We start from the raw sequence: 20,880 nt of genomic DNA, 5'->3' as shown, positions 1-20,880 counted from the left end.
GCTCCTTGTCTCCAATCAAGGAGAAATGGAAGACACATTTCCCCCAGGACCAGATTCAAGAAAAGATAAGTGATGCTGGTTTTTTTCACCCCTGCTGTGAGACAGCAGAAACGGCTAGTCATGGAGTAAAGGGAGAGAGCTGGTTTAGATTTGGTTGCTAATGAATCAGGTTATAATGTGTGCCTACTCCATATACAGAAGAGTCTAGACTTCATTTCTATTAGCACATCTTTTATTATTTTGTGTGTACATTTCTGAACACTCAGATATAAATTTGTTATAGAAACTGTGTCCATTATTCCAAGATACTGGCAGTACTCAATTTTATTTCGATAAGTTGTTTTTTAATTATAAAAATGCATGCAATTATCAGCGTTTTGTTGTTCAGCCTTTACAGCATCAGCATGTAACAGACTTTTAAATTCTCTCAAAACTCTGTATGGACAGAAGTCACCCTTACACACCTACAGCGGATATTGGCACGGGTGTTATAAAAGCGCGTGAGATTTAAGAAACTGAGATTACTAAGATTTGGAGCATTTTCTCCTGTATCGCCCTAAGCTCACAGCGGTTCTGTCACATGTCGGACTCTGCCGACATGTGTCTTCCTGCGTAGTCAGCGCGTTTCCAGCGGCAGCAGCAGGAATGCTGCTGAGGTAATTTTGCTGGCTCAAAGGCGTACGTGCAGTCCCATACGGACCTGGCCGCCGCCGCCACCAGACATCACCAGGCAGCCTTCCCAAGTTTACCTAAACACCGGGCGCGCAGGGCAGGCGCGCCCGCCGGGGGCCGTCCTGCGCCTGCCCCCCGGCAGCGGCCGCCGCTCCCACTGTGGATCCTGCAGGGAATGTGGTCCCGGGCCGCGCCCCGGGCAGGAGCCTCCGCCGCACTGCGTTGGGAGCCGCCGGAGGGGCGGGGAGCGGGGGGGCCGCGCCGCCGGCACGGGGGGGGGGAACGGCCAACGTCCCCCGCGAGGCGGGCGCGCCGGCTCCGCCTCACAGGCCACGGCCGGCACGTTCCATTTTCTCCGCGGGGTGAACCCCCCTCCCTCCGCCGCGGCGGCTCTGGCCGCCCCGCAGAAACAGAGCGTGGCGCCGGCGGCATCTTCCTTCACACGCTGCCCTCAGGCTTGAGTGATCCGGCCCACCTCTCCCCGCCGTGCCGGGCAGTGGTAGCGGCCGCTCCGCCGCTTCACCTCCCCCCCGGCTGTGGCGCGAGTGGTGCGTCCCGGCAGCAGGCGCGTCCCGGCCGGCGCCCGCCCCCCCGCGCCGTGTCATTGATGTTGTTGTTTGTGTCGCAGGAGCCGCAGGCCAGGCCGGGGCCGCCGCCCGGGGCCGCCGCCGCGGGGCTGGGGCCGGCGCCAGGGATGTCGGTGTGCGGGGAGGCGGTGGGCGCCGGCTCCCTGCCCAGCGAGCTGGTGGTCCACATTTTCTCCTTCTTGGCGGCCCCCGACCGGCTGCGGGCCTCGGCCGCCTGCTCGCACTGGCGGGAGTGCCTCTTCTATCCGGCGCTCTGGCCGCGCCTCCGCCTCAGCCTCCGCGTCTCGCCCGCCGAGCGCCCGCGCCTCGAGTTCCTCATGCGCAAGTGCGGCTGGTTTGTCCGTGAGCTCCGCGTACAGTTCGCCGCCGACAACTACCCCACCGGCGGCGGCGGGGCGGCGGCGGGCGAGGGCGCCGCGGTGGCGGGGGACGGGGAGGCGCCGCCGCCGCTGAGCCCGCGCTGGCTCGACCTGCTGAGGACTTACCTGGAGCTGGTGCTGTGCGTCCTGAGCAGCGTCCGCAACAACAGGTACCGCCGGGGGAGCGGCGGTGCCGGGCGTGGGGCAGACGGAGCCCCCGAGCCGCGCGGGGCCCGGTCCAGCCGTCCCGCCGGTTTCTGCGGGCGGAAACAACGCCCGAGCCGGCGCCGGCCGGTTCGTGCTGGGGCTGCGTTCGGAGCTGCTCTGTGTGTGTGAGAGAGGGTCTGTGAGTTGGGCAGAAACGGGGACGCGCCGCTTCAAACTACCAAATTTTATCATATAGTGTAGCTTGACGAGGAATATAGATGCTCAGACGTCCAGCTGGCGAGCGGCTTGTCTATACGCAAAACAGATACAGCCGCACTAATAAAAAGTTCTTCGTCTTTTGAATGGAAGGGGGGAATGCAGCTCGAACGGAGCAAGTGAGAGCCAGGAGTCTGAATTTACTGCATAACAAGATAGCTTTCTCACTTCAAATAAGCCTTACTACGGGCAGAGTTTAGACCTTGTGTATGCTTTGCAAAGAAGTATGTCGTGAGAAACTGGTAAGGGGGAATTAAAATTACAGCTCTGGCGTGCTGAATTACTGCCCCAATAAAATACCTTCACCTTTCCAGCTATGAGGTCTTCTTTCGCTGTAGAAAAGCTGAGTTTTCATGCCACCTCTCGTTTTAACTGCTTATCTGAGGTTTGAGGAGGTTTTATGTTCTTTTGTTTATTGAAAAATATGTTCGCGTGTAGGACTTTCTTGGCCTAATTGAATTTAAGTGATAGAAATGTTTTCCTGTGGTTTGTATTTTAGATGTGTTTTTCACACACTTACTTTGGCAGGTTAGATAATTTCCTCAGCTTTGAGGTCTTTAAGACAAAAATATTTGCATTCTCTTCACTGTGGGGGGGTGTGGTAGAGATAATAAGATGATAATCAGATATCCTAATATATGGCCTCTAGTCAGCATATAAGGAAAGCAAGGATATTACAGTTAGGTTATGATGAGTTTGGAAAGCCATGTAGGTTTTAGGATAGGAAATAGTTAATATTATTTCCCCTCTGCACGCTTATAGCTTCACCTATCAAGGGAAGAAAAAAAGCTGCAAGTGTTTCAGGGCATCTTTAGGATGAATTAATCCTTGTGGATGGCCTTTAGAAAACTGTCTGCAACTGAGTCACGATCTTGTAACCTCCCCTTTTGATTCCAGAGGTATGAGAGAGTAGCTTGAGGCCTTCCTTGTGTCTTTATTTTGAATTGAAGCAAGAGAACTTTAAATGCAGTTCCTCGTTGGTTTGAGATGAATGCAAATGTGGTGTGTGAAGTCTCGCTTTCAGTTCCTCTGCTCTGTTGCCCCCAGCAGGTACTTCCTGTGGTGCAGCTGCGACGGCTGAGTTACAGACCTCACTTCAGAAAACAGCTCGTTAGTCCGGCTTACCTTTATCTTAATTTATTTCTTGCCCTATGAATCCTTGGTGTGTGAATCGTGATCGTCTGTCTTGATTGGTTTTCTCTTGTATTTCTGGAGCTTTCACTTAGCTGTTGAATCTGCAGGAAATCCAGCTAGTATTATAAGAGGAAAAAATGTTGAAGTGATTGTGGTGGTTGTCTGATCTGAGACAGATATGACATGGGCTTGGAATTTTAAAATGAGTAGTATCCATAGGAGCTGTTGCACGGGGGTGTTGTTTGAAAACGAAATTGTTTCTTTTTTTCCTCACTGAAGTTCGAGGCTGTCAAAATTAACTGCAATGTTAGAAGGCTTTTGATACACTTTTTCTTTTGAAAAATTCTCCATGGCCTTATCTCAAATCTGTACGAGGATACTTGCTTTCTGAAGTTCATTTTACAGATTCTGTATGCACAGTGGGACTCAGGACTGCAGTAAAACACTGTGCAGAAGTAGTTGTTTCTCCAGTATCTGTTCTCTGGTAGATTAGTATAATTTTGGTGGTAAAACTGGGAAGAAAAGTTACCAACTTGGATTGGATTTTGCATTGCTATACTCTCTTGCTGTCTCTAAATCATCTATATGCTGCTCTTTTGGCTTGAAATGAATGACGCATGATTGGGGAACACAGGGTACCTGGTTATTACAGCAGGCTTTTTTTAATAAGCATTTTAAAAATTGGGGGAAGAGTGGCATGATCTACATTAAATACTTGACCTTTTTTCAGTTTTACTTTCGGAATAGACTTATTTGTTTTCCCTGGAACAGACTAGGTTTTTAGTTTATTTTGATGTTTGAGGTTTTTTTTCCTGCAAAGTAACTACCTATAAATTATTAGTTCTCAGGTAGAACACTGGGTTTTAGTTCTTTAAGTAGATTTTTGAGTTTGAAAAGAGGTGAGGAGGAGTATTAACATGTGCCAAATTGCTGCTTAGTTCTTACTGTGAACACCTAATGTCTAAACTAGAGACCTTGTCACTTGCTTGATGCTTAGTTCTGCCTAAGGAGGGACTGCAGTTCATAATCAATTTATTTGCTCTTTATTTATCTATAATTCAAGGGCTATTAATAATTCCTGCTTGTTTTCACTATATTTCACTGTGCACAAGATAGCAATTGTAATTTCCAAAATAATGTAAATGGAAATTTTTAACTTCTTCAGTGGCTGAATCACTGTAAATGCATTCCTTTTGGAATTAAGTTTAGAACAGGACAGTCTTTCATAACTCCTGTCAGCCCTTATGATAACTTTTTGGCAGATAAATTAAAAAAATGTTCCATTTTACACTTCAGAACTGAAAAGGAATAAATCTGCCTTTGTGATGCTGTTTATTAACTGTATAGTGTTGTTTTGGGGTTTTAAATTTATTATTAAGCAATGCAGTAGCAACCTTCCTCCTTGCAAGAAAAATAATGTATTTTAAATGGCCACAGATTCCTTGAGGATTTACAATACTGCAGGACCTAAGAAAAGTAATTACTAAAAGTAATGAAATTTATAAATGCTCTCTTGGCTAGAGGAGAATGATGTATGGTTTTGCTACTAAGAGCATTTTCTGGACAACATAAAATTGCTAGTTTCTAAGCAAATCTATGTGTTAAGTCTCTAGAAAAATATTTTGGAGTGACCTTTGCTATTTCTGATGGAATTAAGGGAATAACAACTTTTTTGCCACTTGTTTTAAAAACAGCTGAAATTTTTTTGACAAATATTCCTGCTGCCAGCCAGTTACCATCCAAAAAGGTATGTTCAAGGTCTGTCTCATATTTGAAGCAGAGTTTCAAGTTGTTTTGTGGGTGATAGCGTATGAAGTAATAGGATTGGGACCTTGATGAGCTCTAAGAATCTATCATTTATTTAATGGAAAGGTACTAATAGTGTTTATAGTGATCTGTAACTTTTCCATAAGCTTTTATGATTATGATAGCAAATGTAGCAAAATAACAAAGCTTATAACTGTTTAAAAGCTGATGTTCTACTTACTAGAAAGGGTGTGGGTGGGGATGATGTTTCTTAAATCCTCATGATCTGCACTTTCATGACCTGATCTTTCAAAACTGAGTTCTAGAAGACAGGGTAGGAGTATGACAAACTTTCTGTTTGCACTTACATGCATACAACAGCTAATAAGCACCTTGTCATCATTCAGTAGGAAAATCCTGTTCTTTTATGTAACTCTAAGATACCAAAGTATCATCTCCTCTACTCCTCCTTTCTTGCTTACAAAGGAAGGTAGGAAGATAGTGACACATACACACACCCCTCTTTTCCTCTGCAGCATGTTAAATTGTCTGACTTGTTTGATCTTTGCTATGGAAACAAAAATGCAGATTACTATAAAACTGTGGTGTCTTGCCGAAGTATGGTATCTCTTGGAGTTACCAAAAATTGGTGAATTGCTCAAAGCAGTAGACTGCATCTGGTTTTGATGTTTCCTAATGACTGTTTTCTATTGGTCTAAACAGGCAGCTGAAACTGGCAGAAACTGGTGTAGTAATACAATATGTGCCTTGCCACTTTGTTCGCCTTGAATGTAAGGCAAGGACATTATGTGCCTTTTTAAAATTGGGTATTAAAAAAGACTGACCAAAATTGAAGATGGAGCCTAGTAAGAAGCTTATTATTTCTAGTGTGCTATCTGAGCTAGTGGAAAATAATTGTTTTAGAAATCCTTCAAAGACACAAGTTTTCCCCCAGGTGTTATGTATGGATACTATACAGGATTAAGATTCCATTGTGACTTTTAGCAAAAGATAAGTAACTTTTAAATAATTTTATTTAATTGGAGTCACTTTACAGACTCTCTGAAAAGAAGGTGAGCTGTGAGGTGAATGTCATGGAGTTGTATAAAACTGCAAATAGTGGCAAAAATCTAACATAGTGTTGAACTTGATCAGATTTGTTGATGGTAGTAACTGTGCTGTGAATAGAAAAATAATTGGATATTGTCATTGGTTAAGTTTTCAGGCAGAGAACTTTTCCATTTGTCTCTGTACTGCATGAAATGGCAGTCAAAAAGATGAAGTAAAAATGCATGGGATGCTAGTAATTAGTGTTCCATGTGTGCTGTGCTTTGATGGTCCTCTTAGTGCCTGCCTCCATCCTACTGTAGCACTGGCTGGCGGTATGAGTGGCACAAGCCTAGACCTGTGTTTGGTGTGAATGTGGAGGTGATTCAGAACTGTTCTTGAGACTGCATTTTGGCTCTTGACCCTCATAAATAAGTCACCAAGATCAAAAGATAAAGGTTACTTTTAGCATTGCCTGTGAACACTACTTTTCACACCTGGTTCAGGTTTCTACTACTTCCCTGTCATACCAAACTACCTCTTACAGCTTTTGAGGAAAAAAGAGCCCAGAATACTCTCAAGTTGGGTGTGCCAGTGTTTTAGGTTTTCCTGCCAAGCTTATTCTTTGGTATGGTCAGGCAAAATGTCTTAGTGAGATTTGTAGAATATTGATCATATTTTAAGGCTCATCAGTATACTAGGCCTGTATTTAAAATATGAAATACTAAATGTTTGGAATTTCAGACACAGTTGTAAATTCTAGGTATTTGACTCTAGTATTTTTAAGACTTTGTATGAAGGTCATGGATCTTGCTGTTAAGTTGTTGTTCTCCTATAGAAAAAAGTAGCAGGTGCAACAGTAGGTATATTTCAGGCAATCAGGGTGCTCTTTTTGAATACAGGAACTTCAAAACAGGTAAATTATGATTTATGGTAGATAAAAATTATAGACTGCAACTCATACCCACTAAAAAATGTAAAACTTGGCTGCTTAATCCTTTTTTGCCCCTGTCTTCTCTTGGTAGAATATCAGGTTGTACTGTGGAGGTAGTGAACTGTGCCAGAGCTTCCCTATGCTTTGAGCATGGTAATCATATTCCATTTTCCTCAAGGCTGATTTGCAATACTAGTATATGCTTTGTGAGCCAGAAGAAATAAGGATTTATGGCAACTCATGTATTTGTGAGCTACAGGTTAATTGGCATCTACTGTTTAGGATTAATTTAATTTATGTGTCCATTTGTGGTGAAACTGGAGTTTCTGCCTTGTTAATTATCAATTGCAGACTAGTCCTTGCATGTTAGGAGTAAATCTAATTTATAGCCTATATAAATAAAAGAAATGTTGACCCAAAACTTAGTCAGCTACAAAAATAATAATAGTAAATGCTACATAGCTACTTTAAAACTGCAGTCATATGCATACCTGTTTCTTGATCTATTTTAGGAATAGAAAAGATGCAAGTCAGAAAACTGAACTAGGGAAAGGACTGTCTAGTGCACTGTGTCATGTTCAGCATCAACTCAGAGGTTCTTCTTTCACTTCTTTTTAGGTATCCCTTCTAAAAGTTAAAATCACCTGTTGTGGTGGACCACTGTCCCTTACTGATGGGGAATATTAGAAAAGCTTCCCCTACTTTGATATAACAGAAATTAGACACTGATTAGGGTATGGGGAACTTTTGCTTTTCCTGTCTGAGGTTTGTGATGCCTTGATTGAGGCAGGTTTGGGCTCCCATTTGTAACCCAGCTGATGTAAGTGCTCAGGCAGGGTTGTTTGCGGTTGTGTTCTACTTGGGCATTAAATGCAGTGTCAGATGTTGAAAGGAACAAGTATTTGATGTTTTCATTGTGACACTTAACACACATTTTCCAATAATTAAAAATTGTATGAAACCACTCCTGAGTTTTCTTTGTGGCGCTACAGTCTTGCTGAAAATACTCCAGTGCTGACTAAAAAGCAGTATTTGCTCTTACAGCTGGTTTCAGCAGTTTGTGTAGTCCCCTTCCCCTTTATACTTCAGTCTCATTTGCTTTAGTTCCGTATGTGCCTGCATTCCAAGACAGTAAGTTTCCCAACACAGGCTATGTGTTCCATGTAATAGTGGGGTTTATTGCCTGCATTTGTCTTATCCAGAATGATTTCCCACACCGTTTTAGTTTTGTGTACAGATTCCTTTTATTTTGTTGTTTCCTAGGAACCTCCAGAAGTTAAGTCTCTTTGGGGATATAAGCATTCTGCAGCAACATGGAACTATATCAAACACTTACCTTGGAAAGGTTGACCCTGATGGCAAGAAGATTAAGCAGTAAGTTATATTTGTAAATTATCAAATACAGGGTGATAATAATAATAATAGTGAAAATAATAAAAATAGATGACAGAACACCGAAGTTCCTGAAATACATAACTGAGAAGCTTTTGGGTTTTTACCAGGGTGAAAATTTAAATTCTTGTTCCTGCTATTTACATGAAGTAGTCTGGTTTTGTGGCTGTTGTATTTTTGTTGGGGTTTTTTTCCCTCCATTCTCAGTAGGATGAGAATCCTTTCTTTCCTCTTTTCATTGTCTTCTAGAAACATTATTATGTTAATGCCACAAAAGGGGAGGCGGGGTGAGGAGCTGTTACCAGCACCTCTTACTATTGCTGTACATGACAAAAATTAGAAAAGGAAGTAATCTGTTATATTTCACAAGAGTTGAAAATGTATTTGTGTTTATGTTCTCATTCAAGCTTGCTCAAAACTTGGGAAACAGAGAAACTGTTGAAACATGAAACTGCTATGACTTATTTCAAGTTGCATCTGAAAACTAGGTTCTCTATTTGCAGAATTCGTGAAAGATCACAGCTGTCAGTGTGCTTGTGTAGTTCAGAGGTGTATTTTAGCTTGCCATTATTACATTACAGGACAGTCCTTGAATGCTTTTAATCCAAATAGTAATTTGTTCTTCTTTGGAAAAGGTTAAATACACTATAAACAGCTACTGACTTCTGGAATAAATTACCACAGAGGGAGTGATGCTGACTTAACTATTTTAGCAGTACTGCTAAAACTTCTGTTACAATAAAACCTGAATACCATAATTTTAATTTGTTTCAATTTAAACATTTTTTACCCAGTAGCTTGGGAGTAGAATAAGTACAGTCACTCTAGGTCTTTAGTATTTTTTGTTTTGAGTGATTTTTAGAACCAGTGTAGGTATATTATCAGATTAATGTGTGTATGTGAATGCAGTCGTCAAACTGAGTGTTTGGTCCTGACCTAAATTTGCGAACCAGTGCAAACAGAGCTGTGAGTCACATACTGTGTCTTTTTCCTCTGTTATGTTTCCAGTGCAGAACTTGGAGCAATTTGTGATTCTGTCTAACATATGTACTGTAGTGCTGTGTGCAGGTGAAAGGCTTATTTGGTAAAAGCCTCTTTATTTGATACCCTTTGTGAAAATATAAATTTATAATGAAATCTTTGCAAAGGGACTTGAAGGGAGCCATCTAAGCAGGTGTTTACTCAGCTGAGTGGACAATCAAATGTTTCTTCAAGCAAGTATTCACATTTTGGAGTCATAAACCATTCAAAACTGATTGTCTAACTTATTCATCTTTTAGATGAATATTAACCTTTGCACATTCTGGAGTGAGCAAATAAATGCTACTTCTTTTTAGTTTAGTTAATTTTGGTGTTGGGTTTTTCTGTTTGTTTCTTGTGAGTTTTTTGTTTCATTGGTTTTTGGTTTTTTTTTGCGAGGGTCGTGTTTTCTTTTGTTGTTTCTTTTTTGGGAGGGCATTATTATTGATAGTTTTTGTTTTGTTTTGGGTTTTTTTTTTCCTAGAATAGAATAGTGTATTTGGGACCTGCTAGTCCTTGTCTAAATTAAAGGAAAGCTTGACAGTGTTTTATTCAGTTGTCTGAAGTTTGAAAACTAAAAGAAGCCTTAGTTCAGAAAGTAAATCTTTATGGCTTCTTAGCCTTGTTTTTTGCACTTGTGGTTTGCATCAGTAAGTTGCAAGATGTGAATGCTGATAACTAGCAGTGAAAGGTGTAAGCAGCCTTTGGAGACAGCGTTACTGGTAGTTGAGGATTTTTGGAACCTGTATGGTGATGAACCTTACTAGCTGTTTCAGTAACTTCCTGCAGTTAAAGCAGTCAGGGGAAAAAAAGTTATGATTCCTGAAATCTGACTTTGAGCTGGGTGTAACAGACTGTAGGTGGAATCTCAGCTATTACAGAGCCATTAGGATGCTTCCTCAGGTTTAAGGCTAAGGGTTTTCCTGGGGCAGAGGAGGCTTTGGAGCATATTTTCAAAAATACACATTTGCATGAGTTTGTGATGCTTATTCCTTTTCTGTACAGCATGTGTGTCCGTGGTTACTTTCTAAAATTATCTTTACAGCTCTGTTTCTTGGTGTTGGGATGCTCAGTGTAAACAGTTCATTTGTCTTGAGTTGAATAAAGGGTAGTTGTCTAAAATTTTGGCTTTCTGAAATCTGCTTCTTATGATTGATCCGTGTGGTTCAGATAGCTTAGTTTTCAAAAGAACCAGTTTAGCCTCTGTTATTAAACAAAATCTTTTGATTGATAGTATTTAATTAAATAAATGGCCTCCATATGCACCTTAGTAATCTGTCTGCTCCCTGTCCAGAGCCATGGATGTGCTTCAGTCCTGGTTAGGACTGGTTTGAGAGCTTAAACACTTATTGTGCCTGTTTAGTCAGGTCTGTCCTCTAGATGAAAACACCATTGGGGGCATTTATTGTGAAACTACATTTTAAAACAATTTTATTTTATAAGTTGTTTGCTTCAGTATAATAATTTGTAGGTTACAGGTCAATGGTGACTGTCCCATAATTGCTGCCTGCAGGGAGCAAAGTGGGCTGATGACACTTGTTGAGACATTAGTAGGCTGCATTGCTTTTTGGCATGTGCTTAGTGCTTGTATTTCCTGTTAAATGCTCAAATTTCAGTTTTATAAGTGAGCTTTGAAATGATTGTGTTACGTTAGCATAAATGTTGTAGTACCTGCTGGGCAGTTGAGGTAAAATTAATATGGTAATCAAGTAGGTGTTAATTTCCAAGAATTCACGTCTGTTTTTTAGAATGCAGTTCAGGCTATTTTTGCAAACTCCAGTTAGATGCAGTCTGTTTATGAAAAGTAAAATGTGCATAAGAATTTGCAGGGGAGGAAAAAAACAAACCTGCTAAGCTGTTAAAAAAATTATTTGAAATATGTTAAAATTAGTTTCTTCTATCTTATATAGTGCTTTCTGTCTGGCCTTTTTAAAAAGCAGGTATTAAAAACAATTCAGAAATTATTGCTGTTAAATGTTCTCTATTGACGTGTTTGATCTCTAACTGGCTAAAAACTGGAGAAAGTTTTCTTAGGACCTACAGGTCGTTAGAGTAGCAGCATAGATCTGCATACTTGTGTAAATACTTTGATGTTTGCAATAAAAAGTTGATTGCATTAAATCATTCTCTCTCTTTTAAGAAGTCTTTTACTGCAGTTTCCACTGGAGAGAAAAGCTACCCTAGAGTTACAGAGTTCTGGGTCATATTTCTTTTTAATACATTTTTCAGGCACTAAAACAGTATTTTTCTAAGCTCAGATGTTTAAGGTGTATGAGAATCCCAATTTAAACAGTTTTTTAGTGCAGTGAGGCGTATAGATGGTAGCATTCTACTGAAGACCTCAAAATTAGTCTTCAACAGTTCTGTAAAATATTAAAAGCACTATTAAGATTGATTACTTGGGCTATTACAAAATAAATCCTACCATTGCTGCAGCCATTACAGCATCTTTTGTAGATGTGTATGGGGAGAGGTAAGAGTCTTTGGAAGAAATTTGGGATTGCTGTGGTAGAATCTTTTTCTTTGGGGGATTGTGAGATAATCTGCCTTCAATTAAGCATTGGCAAGAATAATGATGAAACAAACATTGCCAGGATCAAATAAGGTTTTTCTTAACTCTAAATAAATCTAGGAATAAAATAGAAAAATGCACTGTTCTTTGGGTCTTACCTGTTGTTTAAAACAGTTTCATTTGTGTCACAGTTGTGAGTCTGCAATTTTAAATAAAATACTTGGAGAAATCTGGAAATATCGAAGTCTTTTTACCTGATGACTATCCTAGATAAAACCTTGGGAACTGAGGTATAAAATAAATATAATAACCACACCAGCTTTTCCATTTGGGTCAAGTCAGGCCTTGCTGACTTCACTCCTAGTACCTTCATAGGAGAAGGAAGAAAGTGCATGTAGGCAAGGGAGGGGATGAATAAGGATTTGCCAAGAGAGAGGATGAGTGAGGACTGATCTTTTAACTTTATTACAACAGAAGGGTTATGGGGCATCAAAGGTAGTAGGTGACAGGTTCAGAGCAAGCAAGAAGAGGAGATAATCTCACTGCAAAGTTCTTTGTTATTGGATGTTATGGTTGGTAAACCCTTTCTTCCCTAAGGGAGGAACCTGGATGAATTTGTAGATTTGAAGTCTCTGAGAGCTGCAAAATACATAAAGCCACCTCTGCTCAGAACTGAGTTACAAATTTTTGGAAACTAGAGAGATATTTGATAAAGTGCCCCATGTGCTTTCCTTGTTCTGTCACCTTAAAGTGCTAGTGTTTCTCTGCTGTCAGTCAGGATACTGGCCTAAACCTTTAATTTTGCCTGGACATTATCTCTCTATTAAAGTTACGTAGATGAGAATAAAATTTTTAATTTTTTTTTTGCTTAGATATATAAACTATACAGATCCTCATAGCAATAAAAGAAGTGTTCTATGCAAAACCATTACCTGATTTGAGGAACAAAAATTTCTGCTGTTTTTATACTGGATCTTATTTCTTGGTATTTTATGATTTTATGGAATCTTATTTCTTGATGTCATAGCCTGGCTCAACTGCTTCTCTGTAATGCTGACCAGAGCTTGAGATCAAATACTTACCTACATGTGTCTAAAATGCTAAAAGAACACTTGTCATTTGGACAGGAGGACTCTTTTGGGTCTTTAGAGCTTTGGAATGGAGATTGGAAAAATACTTACATGGAGAATGTTTTTAGAGCGTGACTGTACTATTTGAATCTAATCTTGAAAAATTAAAATACTTCTGTTGCATTCTTGAATAAAATATCTTAACGCAAAGAACATCTATTCACTTAAAAAAAAGGGGTAGGAGAGATGAGTGCATCAGAATAAGTTCATAATAATCTGGCACTGATGATTTGAGATTGAAATGTTACTGGGTCCAAGTTGTTTTGGTAAAACATGAACCTGTTGGCTCTTGAAAATCCAGTCAGTTCTACGTTTGGAATTATTTAAAGAATCTTCTTTTATGTTTGTTCTTTACCCTGTAATGAGCAAATCAAGCAGGTAATTTCACATCACTTTAACTTGCTCTCAAAAGCAAGTTTGTCACCTTTCATTGATAATTACTTTTTTTCCATACTAAATTTGCAGTACTGGAGAAGTTAGGAAATACAAAAAGCTGGTTTTAAAAACAAGAGCTGCATTTGAAAAGCATTACAGGTTTTCTTATTTGCATAACCGTAAAATGTATGTGGGAAGGTGTTAAATACGTGCTGGAAAATACATGAAGTGAAGGTTCATAGTGTTACCGTTTTTGGAAGACAAAGTGCCTATTTCTTATAGTTTACAATTTTAACCTTTTAAGTGCAGTGGATGTTAAAATGCTCTGGGAGGTCTGCAGTCTGGTTGCAGTTCATAAGAACTATAATAATAGCATCTTCCTGCAGAATAAGGCTATAAATGAAGGATGAGTAATTCCTGAATAAAAAAATTTAATGGTACACAGTTGGTAAGACTAAATCATGTTTAATAGGATCATTGTCTGTTTTGTTTACTTACAGAATCCAACAGCTGTTTGAAGAGATATTAGGCAATAGCAGGCAATTGAAATGGCTGTCTTGTGGGTTAATGCTGCAAATAGTAACTCCCACATCATTGTCCTCCTTATCAAACCCCATAGCCAACACCATGGAACATCTGAGCTTATTGGACAACCACATCCCTGGTAATACCACTCTTATCACTGCGGTTGAATTGGAGCGCTTTGTGAATCTGCGTTCGCTCGCTTTGGATTTCTGTGATTTTACAGCTGAAATGGCAAGAGTCCTGGCTGACAGCAACCATGTGCCTTTGCATCGACTGTCTCTCCTGGTCCACAGTGTTTCCATAATGCACAAGTCATTGGACAATATGCCAAAAGATGAGAATTGGCAGGCGCTGACTCGCAACAGCACTAATCTTCGGGTCTATATAATGGCCTTTGATGTCAAGAGTGATGATATGTTAAGGATTCTTAAGCCCAGTATCCCCCTAGAGAGGATTCACTTTGACAGCTATGTCACTTGTGTTTCAGGAGCTGTTGTTGATCTCATATCCAGGCAGTATGACAAGTTCCTCACTCATTTTATACTAATGAATGATGTGATAGATATGTCTGCCTTCCCAGATCTCAGTGACAACCGGAATGAAGATCCACTTGTCTTATTAGCCTGGAGGTGCACAAGACTGTCTCTCCTAGCTGTTCATGGTAGGTAACACATTGCATGGACATAGTATGTGACTTTTAAATACTTACAAGCTCTCAGCCTTTCTAATCATAGTGAGTTTTAGTGGCAAGTTATGCAGAAGGCTGCTGCACTGTTCTGTACATGCTGTTGTTGAAGATGTTTGTTGTATATGAGTTTTAAACCTGCTTGTGTCTTAGTAACCTCTGTTGAGAAGTCACATAGGATTTTATTAAACTCCTCACAGAAATGAGGATAACTTAAGAAGTGAGCATTCCAGGAGGCTTATCCTGCAAGCGGTCTGCGCTGTGCAACTTCCATGAAGTGACTTGTTATGTGTATGTGAACTGAAAACATTTGCTGGTTTTTTGTGAGCTCATGTGCTGGCAAGATTAGATGATTTTCCTTCCTCTTTGTAAATAACATGGGTTAAGTGCCCCAAAGCTGAGAAGAATAAATGTGTTACCAATTCAGTAAGACTGATGAAGGCTGAAAAATATGTAGAAGGAATTGCCTCACTGAGTGTGTTGGTTTCACCAGTAATACCAGAGCTAGGTTTATCCCACTTATTTATTTGCTATATAGTAGCAAATAACTTTTAGAATTTATTCAGCTCTGTCATCAATGAGAGCTTGGTGGTAGAAGTTACAGCAGTCTGGCAAATTTTAGGACACCCAAAACTGAAATAATGCAGAATAACATTTTTTTTTAATTTGTGCTGGAATCAGCTTACCAAGACCATGAAGGAGTTAAGCAATGGCTAATGAGTTGCATAAGAATAAATGTGTTTCATCAGACTGCTTGGGGGAGTAAATCTCCAGTTGTTCAGTACAAACAGGAGAGCTTCAGCAGCAGGAGGTGAACATTTGGATTTCCATCAGTTGAACTCAGAAGGTCCTGCTGTATTTGCTCTTTTTTTAATGTGGTCTTCTACTGAAAAATCATTGCTGGGGCCAGAGAAGGCATGATCAATTGAGCTGCCTCTCCTTAATAGTTTCCAGGTGAGACAGATTTTGGGTGCCAGTGCATGATTCTACCAGTCTAAGTGTGGCTTTTAGCAGTTTCTTCTAAAATTTGGATACATGTTTGAGGACCTTTAAAAAAATTAAAATTGTGTTGCCTTAAATTATTCTCCTGCTACAGAAAAATCCTTTAATATATTATCTAACTTTAAAAGCTAGTGAAACATCTGAACATAAGCTAGTGTAAGTGTAGTTTCATATCAGCACGTGTCTATTCAGTAGAAACTGTTAGTCTGTGCAGAGTATTGGGAAGCAAACATCCCTTATGCTTCTGTCTAGCAAATGGTTGTTGCTACATCACCTTTCTTTGGAGAGATGCTGTCTCTGCCTGTGTGAGAAAATGGCCAAATATCACCTTGCTGTTACACTGGGATTTGCATTCTTTACCCTTCTTTTCCCCCTCCTTGCAGCAGAAGCTAGCTAAGCTGCTTATGAATGCCTCCTGATCTTTTCCAAGCTGTGGACATAACTTTTCTAGTACTGTACTGCAAGCATCGTTCTTGGAGAGTAGATGGAACACTATTAGGAAGAAATATCCAGTACAGCGTCTTAGCCTCATGCTTGGATTCCCTGAGGTTTACAATATAATGTTTTCTGGCTCCACTTGTCATATTATATTGTGAAGTTTCCTTCAGGAAAAGAAGGTGGTTTTGTTCAAGGTGGGATAATTTGCTTGAAGTGCTCGGGTTTCTTCTTCTGTCTCCCTAAGTGGTTATTCTTCAGCTTCCAGTGCTTCTCAGGCTTTTGGTTGTGTGTGTGTGTGTGTGTATGTTTCCTCTTCTGGTATTAGTTTGCTTTTGAAAAAGCTTTTATTTCAATCTACTTGTGGCTGCCACTTGTCATTGACTGAAATGGGAAGGGGAAAGTATATGCAAAGGACACTTTATATGGGCTGCCTCGAGATTGTCTTTTGTGGGAAATCATCATCTTGCCACCAAGAAATGGTGGAAATGTCCATGTCCAGAAGCCAGAGGAAGGCAGACACTAAATACACTCTTGCAGAATGAAGAAAGAGTTGTAAAGAGTGTGTGACCATTTGGGATGGGATGGAGACAGTAGGCTATCCACAGTGGTATGTTCTAGTACTGTGAATAAAAAGCATGGTCCATCTGTGAGAACAAAGGCCTTTTTTATTTTTTCTTCCTCCTTAAGGGAAGTATACTTCCACATGGATTTTTATGACTGTGTTATGAACATTGTGGTGAAGTTTTATTCTGTCCCCAGAAATGAGCCCTATATATATGTGCAGGCTTCTTTGTTGAACACCTACCCTAACCAACATACTTCCAGAGACACAATAGAAAAAAGTAAAAGAAAACACCAGAAATTTCTTTTCTTTATTACTTTGACATCTTTTCTTCACTCTCTGACAATCTATTTTGATATGTTATGATGTAGAGCATGTTCATGCATTGTTGGAGGACCAAACCACAGTTAGCTTTTACTTCTCAGCACTTCAGCTTTCCCAGTTCAAATATTGTGCAGACTGCAGCTTTACTTGGAATCTACTTGGGCATCTCACCAAGAAGCTTAGCACCTGCAAGAATGATGATCATGGCAGAAATGAGCTTTTGCAGTGGAAGGGCTGATTTGGCAGAGCTCCCCAAAAGGGAAGTTCCCATCTGTGTTTTACATCTGAATAGGGAGGAACTTTGCGTTTCTCTTAGCCAGGGCACAAAAAGCTTACAGGTATTCTGGGGAGTAGGAGTTTTTAAAGAGAAATGCTAATATATAGTGCCAAGAGAGGGAAGCTTTGTAATTATATTTTATGTCAGACAGAATAACAGGATACATGTAGTTTATCTTACATATATATGTATATAAAATATGTACATAAACACACACACTGGGGTGACATGAAGAGGCTGCAGAGGCTTTTGGTTTGTGAGCGTGCTGACCTTCTGTTTGGTGGTGGCTTTTTTTTTTTTTTAATTAAGTTTACTTTCTAAGGCAATGAAAGCACATATTTTTTTCTAGCATAAGCAGAGTTTTAAAGCATTCCTTTTATGCATTCAGTTAATTAATAACTCACTTTTTTCATTCTAATTTTACTACACAGTAGATCACAGGAGGTTTGAAGTTTTATGTATAAACCTACAGTGGTCCACTGCTGTGCAAGCAGGAGGAAAAGATCTAGAAAGGGTTAATGAAACGATCTGAAATATTTTTATACTTACTTATTCAGAGTGTAAAATGGGGGCTTCACCACTTGAAACCAGAAAGCCTCCACCATGCCCTAGGGGAATTCTGCCAGATAAAACATGATGGAATGGGTTGGGAGAGATACTGGGATGGTCTGGTATTAAGTTCTAGAGTAAGAAAATACTCGTAGGAAAATGACAGAACAACTTTGTTTTTCTTTCTCTGTAGGTTACACAGTCTGGGCTCATAATCTTATAGCGATTGCTCGTCTTCGTGGCTCTGACCTGAAAGTACTGGAAGTCACAGAAGAAAGCATTGAATTTGACCAAGGAGAACTGGCTGATCAGGATGTGGATCCAGTACACAATTTCATTGAGCAAGTATCTCTCGGATTGGGTCGCCCTTGGCACGCTGTCATGGACATAGAGCTGCTCAGTGTCTTCACTGAGCCAACCCGTCACTTTTACAGAGAGATGCAAAGCTTCAGTGAAGGCATTTAGCTCCTTATTTACAATTCCTGTGGTTACATATGCAAGTAGGGTCCTATTATGTTTTTTCGGTAGTGTGAATTAACCCCTTTTGTGCTGTGTTTAATCAGTATTAGCTATATAGAATTATATATGTGTATTCTACTTCTTGATCAAAGAACGTAGTCGGGTATTGGTTTAGAAGCTGAAAGTGGCAGTGTTTAGGGTTTTCACGGTTAATGGACTTGTCTACCAAACCTTGCAAAGATACAGCCAAAGGCTGTCTGAGGTTGCCGGCTAACTTTACTTTAATTGAGTAACTGCATTTTGAATTCTTTTGCTATTCTATTGGAGTCCTGTGCTCGGGAGCCAACTGTTTTTAATACCCATATCCATAGCCCAGTGGATCTCTATGCTGTCATTGTGTGCTTAATCCAGTAGCATGCTACTTAATAGGCTTAAGGGACGAGAAGTCTATCCAGGGCTGTTCACTGTAAGACTCTTACCTTGCTTGATTTCACGTGCGGATTCTGCAGCATGGCTTAACTCCATTCTCGGCTTTCCTTAGCTGCTAAGCGGAGGTGTGAAACACTAGCGGTTCAGGTTCCTGCACTTACAGATCCACTCCATAACTCTGTAGTCTTTTGGATTCTTTGCAAACTCCTCCTTGTTTGTTCTCATGTTCTGTCATCTTCCTTAAAAGTTAGCTTTGGGCCAAAGTTTAAAAGGAGAAAGCAAGAAATGTGCGCTCCGGTGAGGTAAACGCATAACAGTGAAGATTTCGATACAAAGGTCTACACCTGCAAACAAACATTAGTCGTGAAATCCCTAACAACCAAGTCACTGGATTTTCTCTGTCAGCGCCTGTGTCAGCTGCCAAAGAATAGATTAAAAACGAAGAAGTGCCCACATGCTGGCAGGGGCAGGCCAACTTTTGGCCAGCCAGATACTGCTAGATTGTAATATATAAGGTCGAATTTCGACCTGTGGTACACAGCTGTGCTGTGGCTCAGTCAGCAACCTCAGAACTCTTAACAAACATGCACCTGTTTCACTGTGAATAGTGAATGTAAAGGAAGGAAAGGAAACAAATACAAAGCTTGTTCTATCACAGGTATGAGCTGCTATGATGCATGAAGAACATTCCATGAAGTATGTTTTAAAATCTTGTTATATCTGAGAGGCTTTAGAAGCCGATGTAACTGTTTCAGGGCAACCGCGGTACAGACGTGGTCTCTGTGAGACTTCCACCTGACCCCAGTTTTAAGTGGTACGAATGTTGTGCATTTAATGTTTAAAGGACAGTCTGCAATAATAAAGTAAGTGGCCAACGTGGGTGCCCAGCAGTGCTGAGACCTGGCTGCTATATTGTAAGCTTTGGAAAACACAATTTATGCAACAGATGTCCAGATATGATTCTATTTATGGAAAAAGTTTATATGTGTTTTACAAATGGTTTTACCATCTTATATTAAAATGACCTTTTGACAGGTGTGCGCTGTTTTGTCTCCAGTGAGCACATACCATGCGGATTTTATATGTACATCAGTAGAGTGAATCCACTGGCACAGTGTGTGTATATGCCAGATGTGGTGAGATTTTATCTTATAAATGTGATCAGATTAAAAAAAAACTCCTGACAGAAAATGTAAGGAAACCAGCTGAATGTTTGAATTGATGACTGATGTTGTATGGTTTATGTTAAATGTTATATTCTTTTAATCAATGAATAAAGCATTAAAAATTGATCGCTGTATAAAATACTTTATTGTTATCAGCATGAAGATTTTTAGAATTAAAATGCAACATCGTTCATAAGATGTGTATAACTAGTAGCTCCCATTGTGTTTAGGTCAGCAGAAAAATCTAAAATAAGTCACACAATTTTTTAAAATTTGGCTGAATTTTGTCAACATTTTTTGGGGTGGTGGAGGAATGGGAAGGATGCTTTGCTAAAGATCAGACCAGTTAGCACAAACAGTATATCATTATATGACCTATTAGACTGATACAGTAAACTGTGGATTGTAGAATATAGAAGACTATTTTTGAGAAATTACTTCATCAATTGCAATTGCTTAAATCAAAATCTAATGTGCTCAAGAAAAATGTGTAGTACTTCTTTGGTGTCCCACTATTAAATAGATTATGAATACCTGCAACGCTTCAGTTTGACGTTTTATCCGTACTCAGAGTACGCAGCTGTGCCTTCTGAATGAAAGCTGAAATGTCTGCTCAGCTGTTGGAGAGCTGCTGGGCCCTGCAGTGGCTGACTGTGCTGTGAGGCTTGTCAGAGTGGCTGGTCAGTGTGTGCGTGCCAAGCACAGACTTTATTCGAGCTTCTTGACTTCATGTTACGACAGCCCAAGCTGCTGCCAAGTGTGAAAACTGCACTGCTTGTTCAAGCAGTTTCCTAGATCTTCCAGGTTTAGTAAGCAAGATCATTTGCCACCATACCGAAGAGACGCTGTGGATGATTAAGATAAGGTAAATACGGTTACAGCTTTTCCTGTTCCAGTAAAGTGAAATATTGGGACTCGTTTCGGTGCCTTTCAGGCCTTGGCCTCAGAAGGGGGTTTTATGTAGCAGATAAATCTGATGGTGATTGCTCAGCAGCATCTGAATCTGAAGTTTGGTTGTGAAGGGTTCAGGATTTCACAAAGTCACACAAAAAAGCCAGAAACAAATAAAGCAAATTCTTTGTCCCTGGTTTAAACAGTTGCAGAATGGTAATTTTATCTCTGCAAGCTACTGG

The 20,880-nt window shown here is 40.2% G+C and overlaps 1 protein-coding gene across 3 annotated transcripts; it reads left to right on the top strand.

Annotated features, from left to right (window-relative positions):
• Positions 1-291: 291 nt before the first annotated feature.
• FBXO33 (F-box protein 33) lies at positions 292-19,873 on the top strand. Of its 3 annotated transcripts, XR_007777829.1 has the most exons (5): positions 292-1,788; positions 8,166-8,276; positions 13,832-14,517; positions 15,927-16,175; positions 17,887-18,014. XR_007777829.1 is itself a non-coding variant. In XM_050975850.1 (4 exons), the coding sequence occupies exons 1-4, from the start codon at positions 848-850 to the stop codon at positions 15,938-15,940; spliced, it is 1,752 nt and encodes a 583-aa protein (XP_050831807.1). In that variant the 5' UTR covers positions 292-847; the 3' UTR covers positions 15,941-17,776. The 3 variants fall into 3 exon arrangements, 2 of the variants coding, with proteins under 2 accessions (XP_050831807.1, XP_018762961.2); XM_050975850.1 differs by lacking the exon at positions 17,887-18,014 and having other exon boundaries at positions 15,927-17,776; XM_018907416.3 differs by lacking the exon at positions 15,927-16,175 and having other exon boundaries at positions 297-1,788; positions 17,887-19,873.
• Positions 19,874-20,880: the final 1,007 nt, after the last annotated feature.

The sequence above is a fragment of the Serinus canaria genome, chromosome 5 (assembly GCF_022539315.1).
Source record: "Serinus canaria isolate serCan28SL12 chromosome 5, serCan2020, whole genome shotgun sequence".
Lineage (NCBI taxonomy): Eukaryota > Metazoa > Chordata > Aves > Passeriformes > Fringillidae > Serinus > Serinus canaria.
This window is presented reverse-complemented; position numbering and strand designations above follow the sequence as displayed.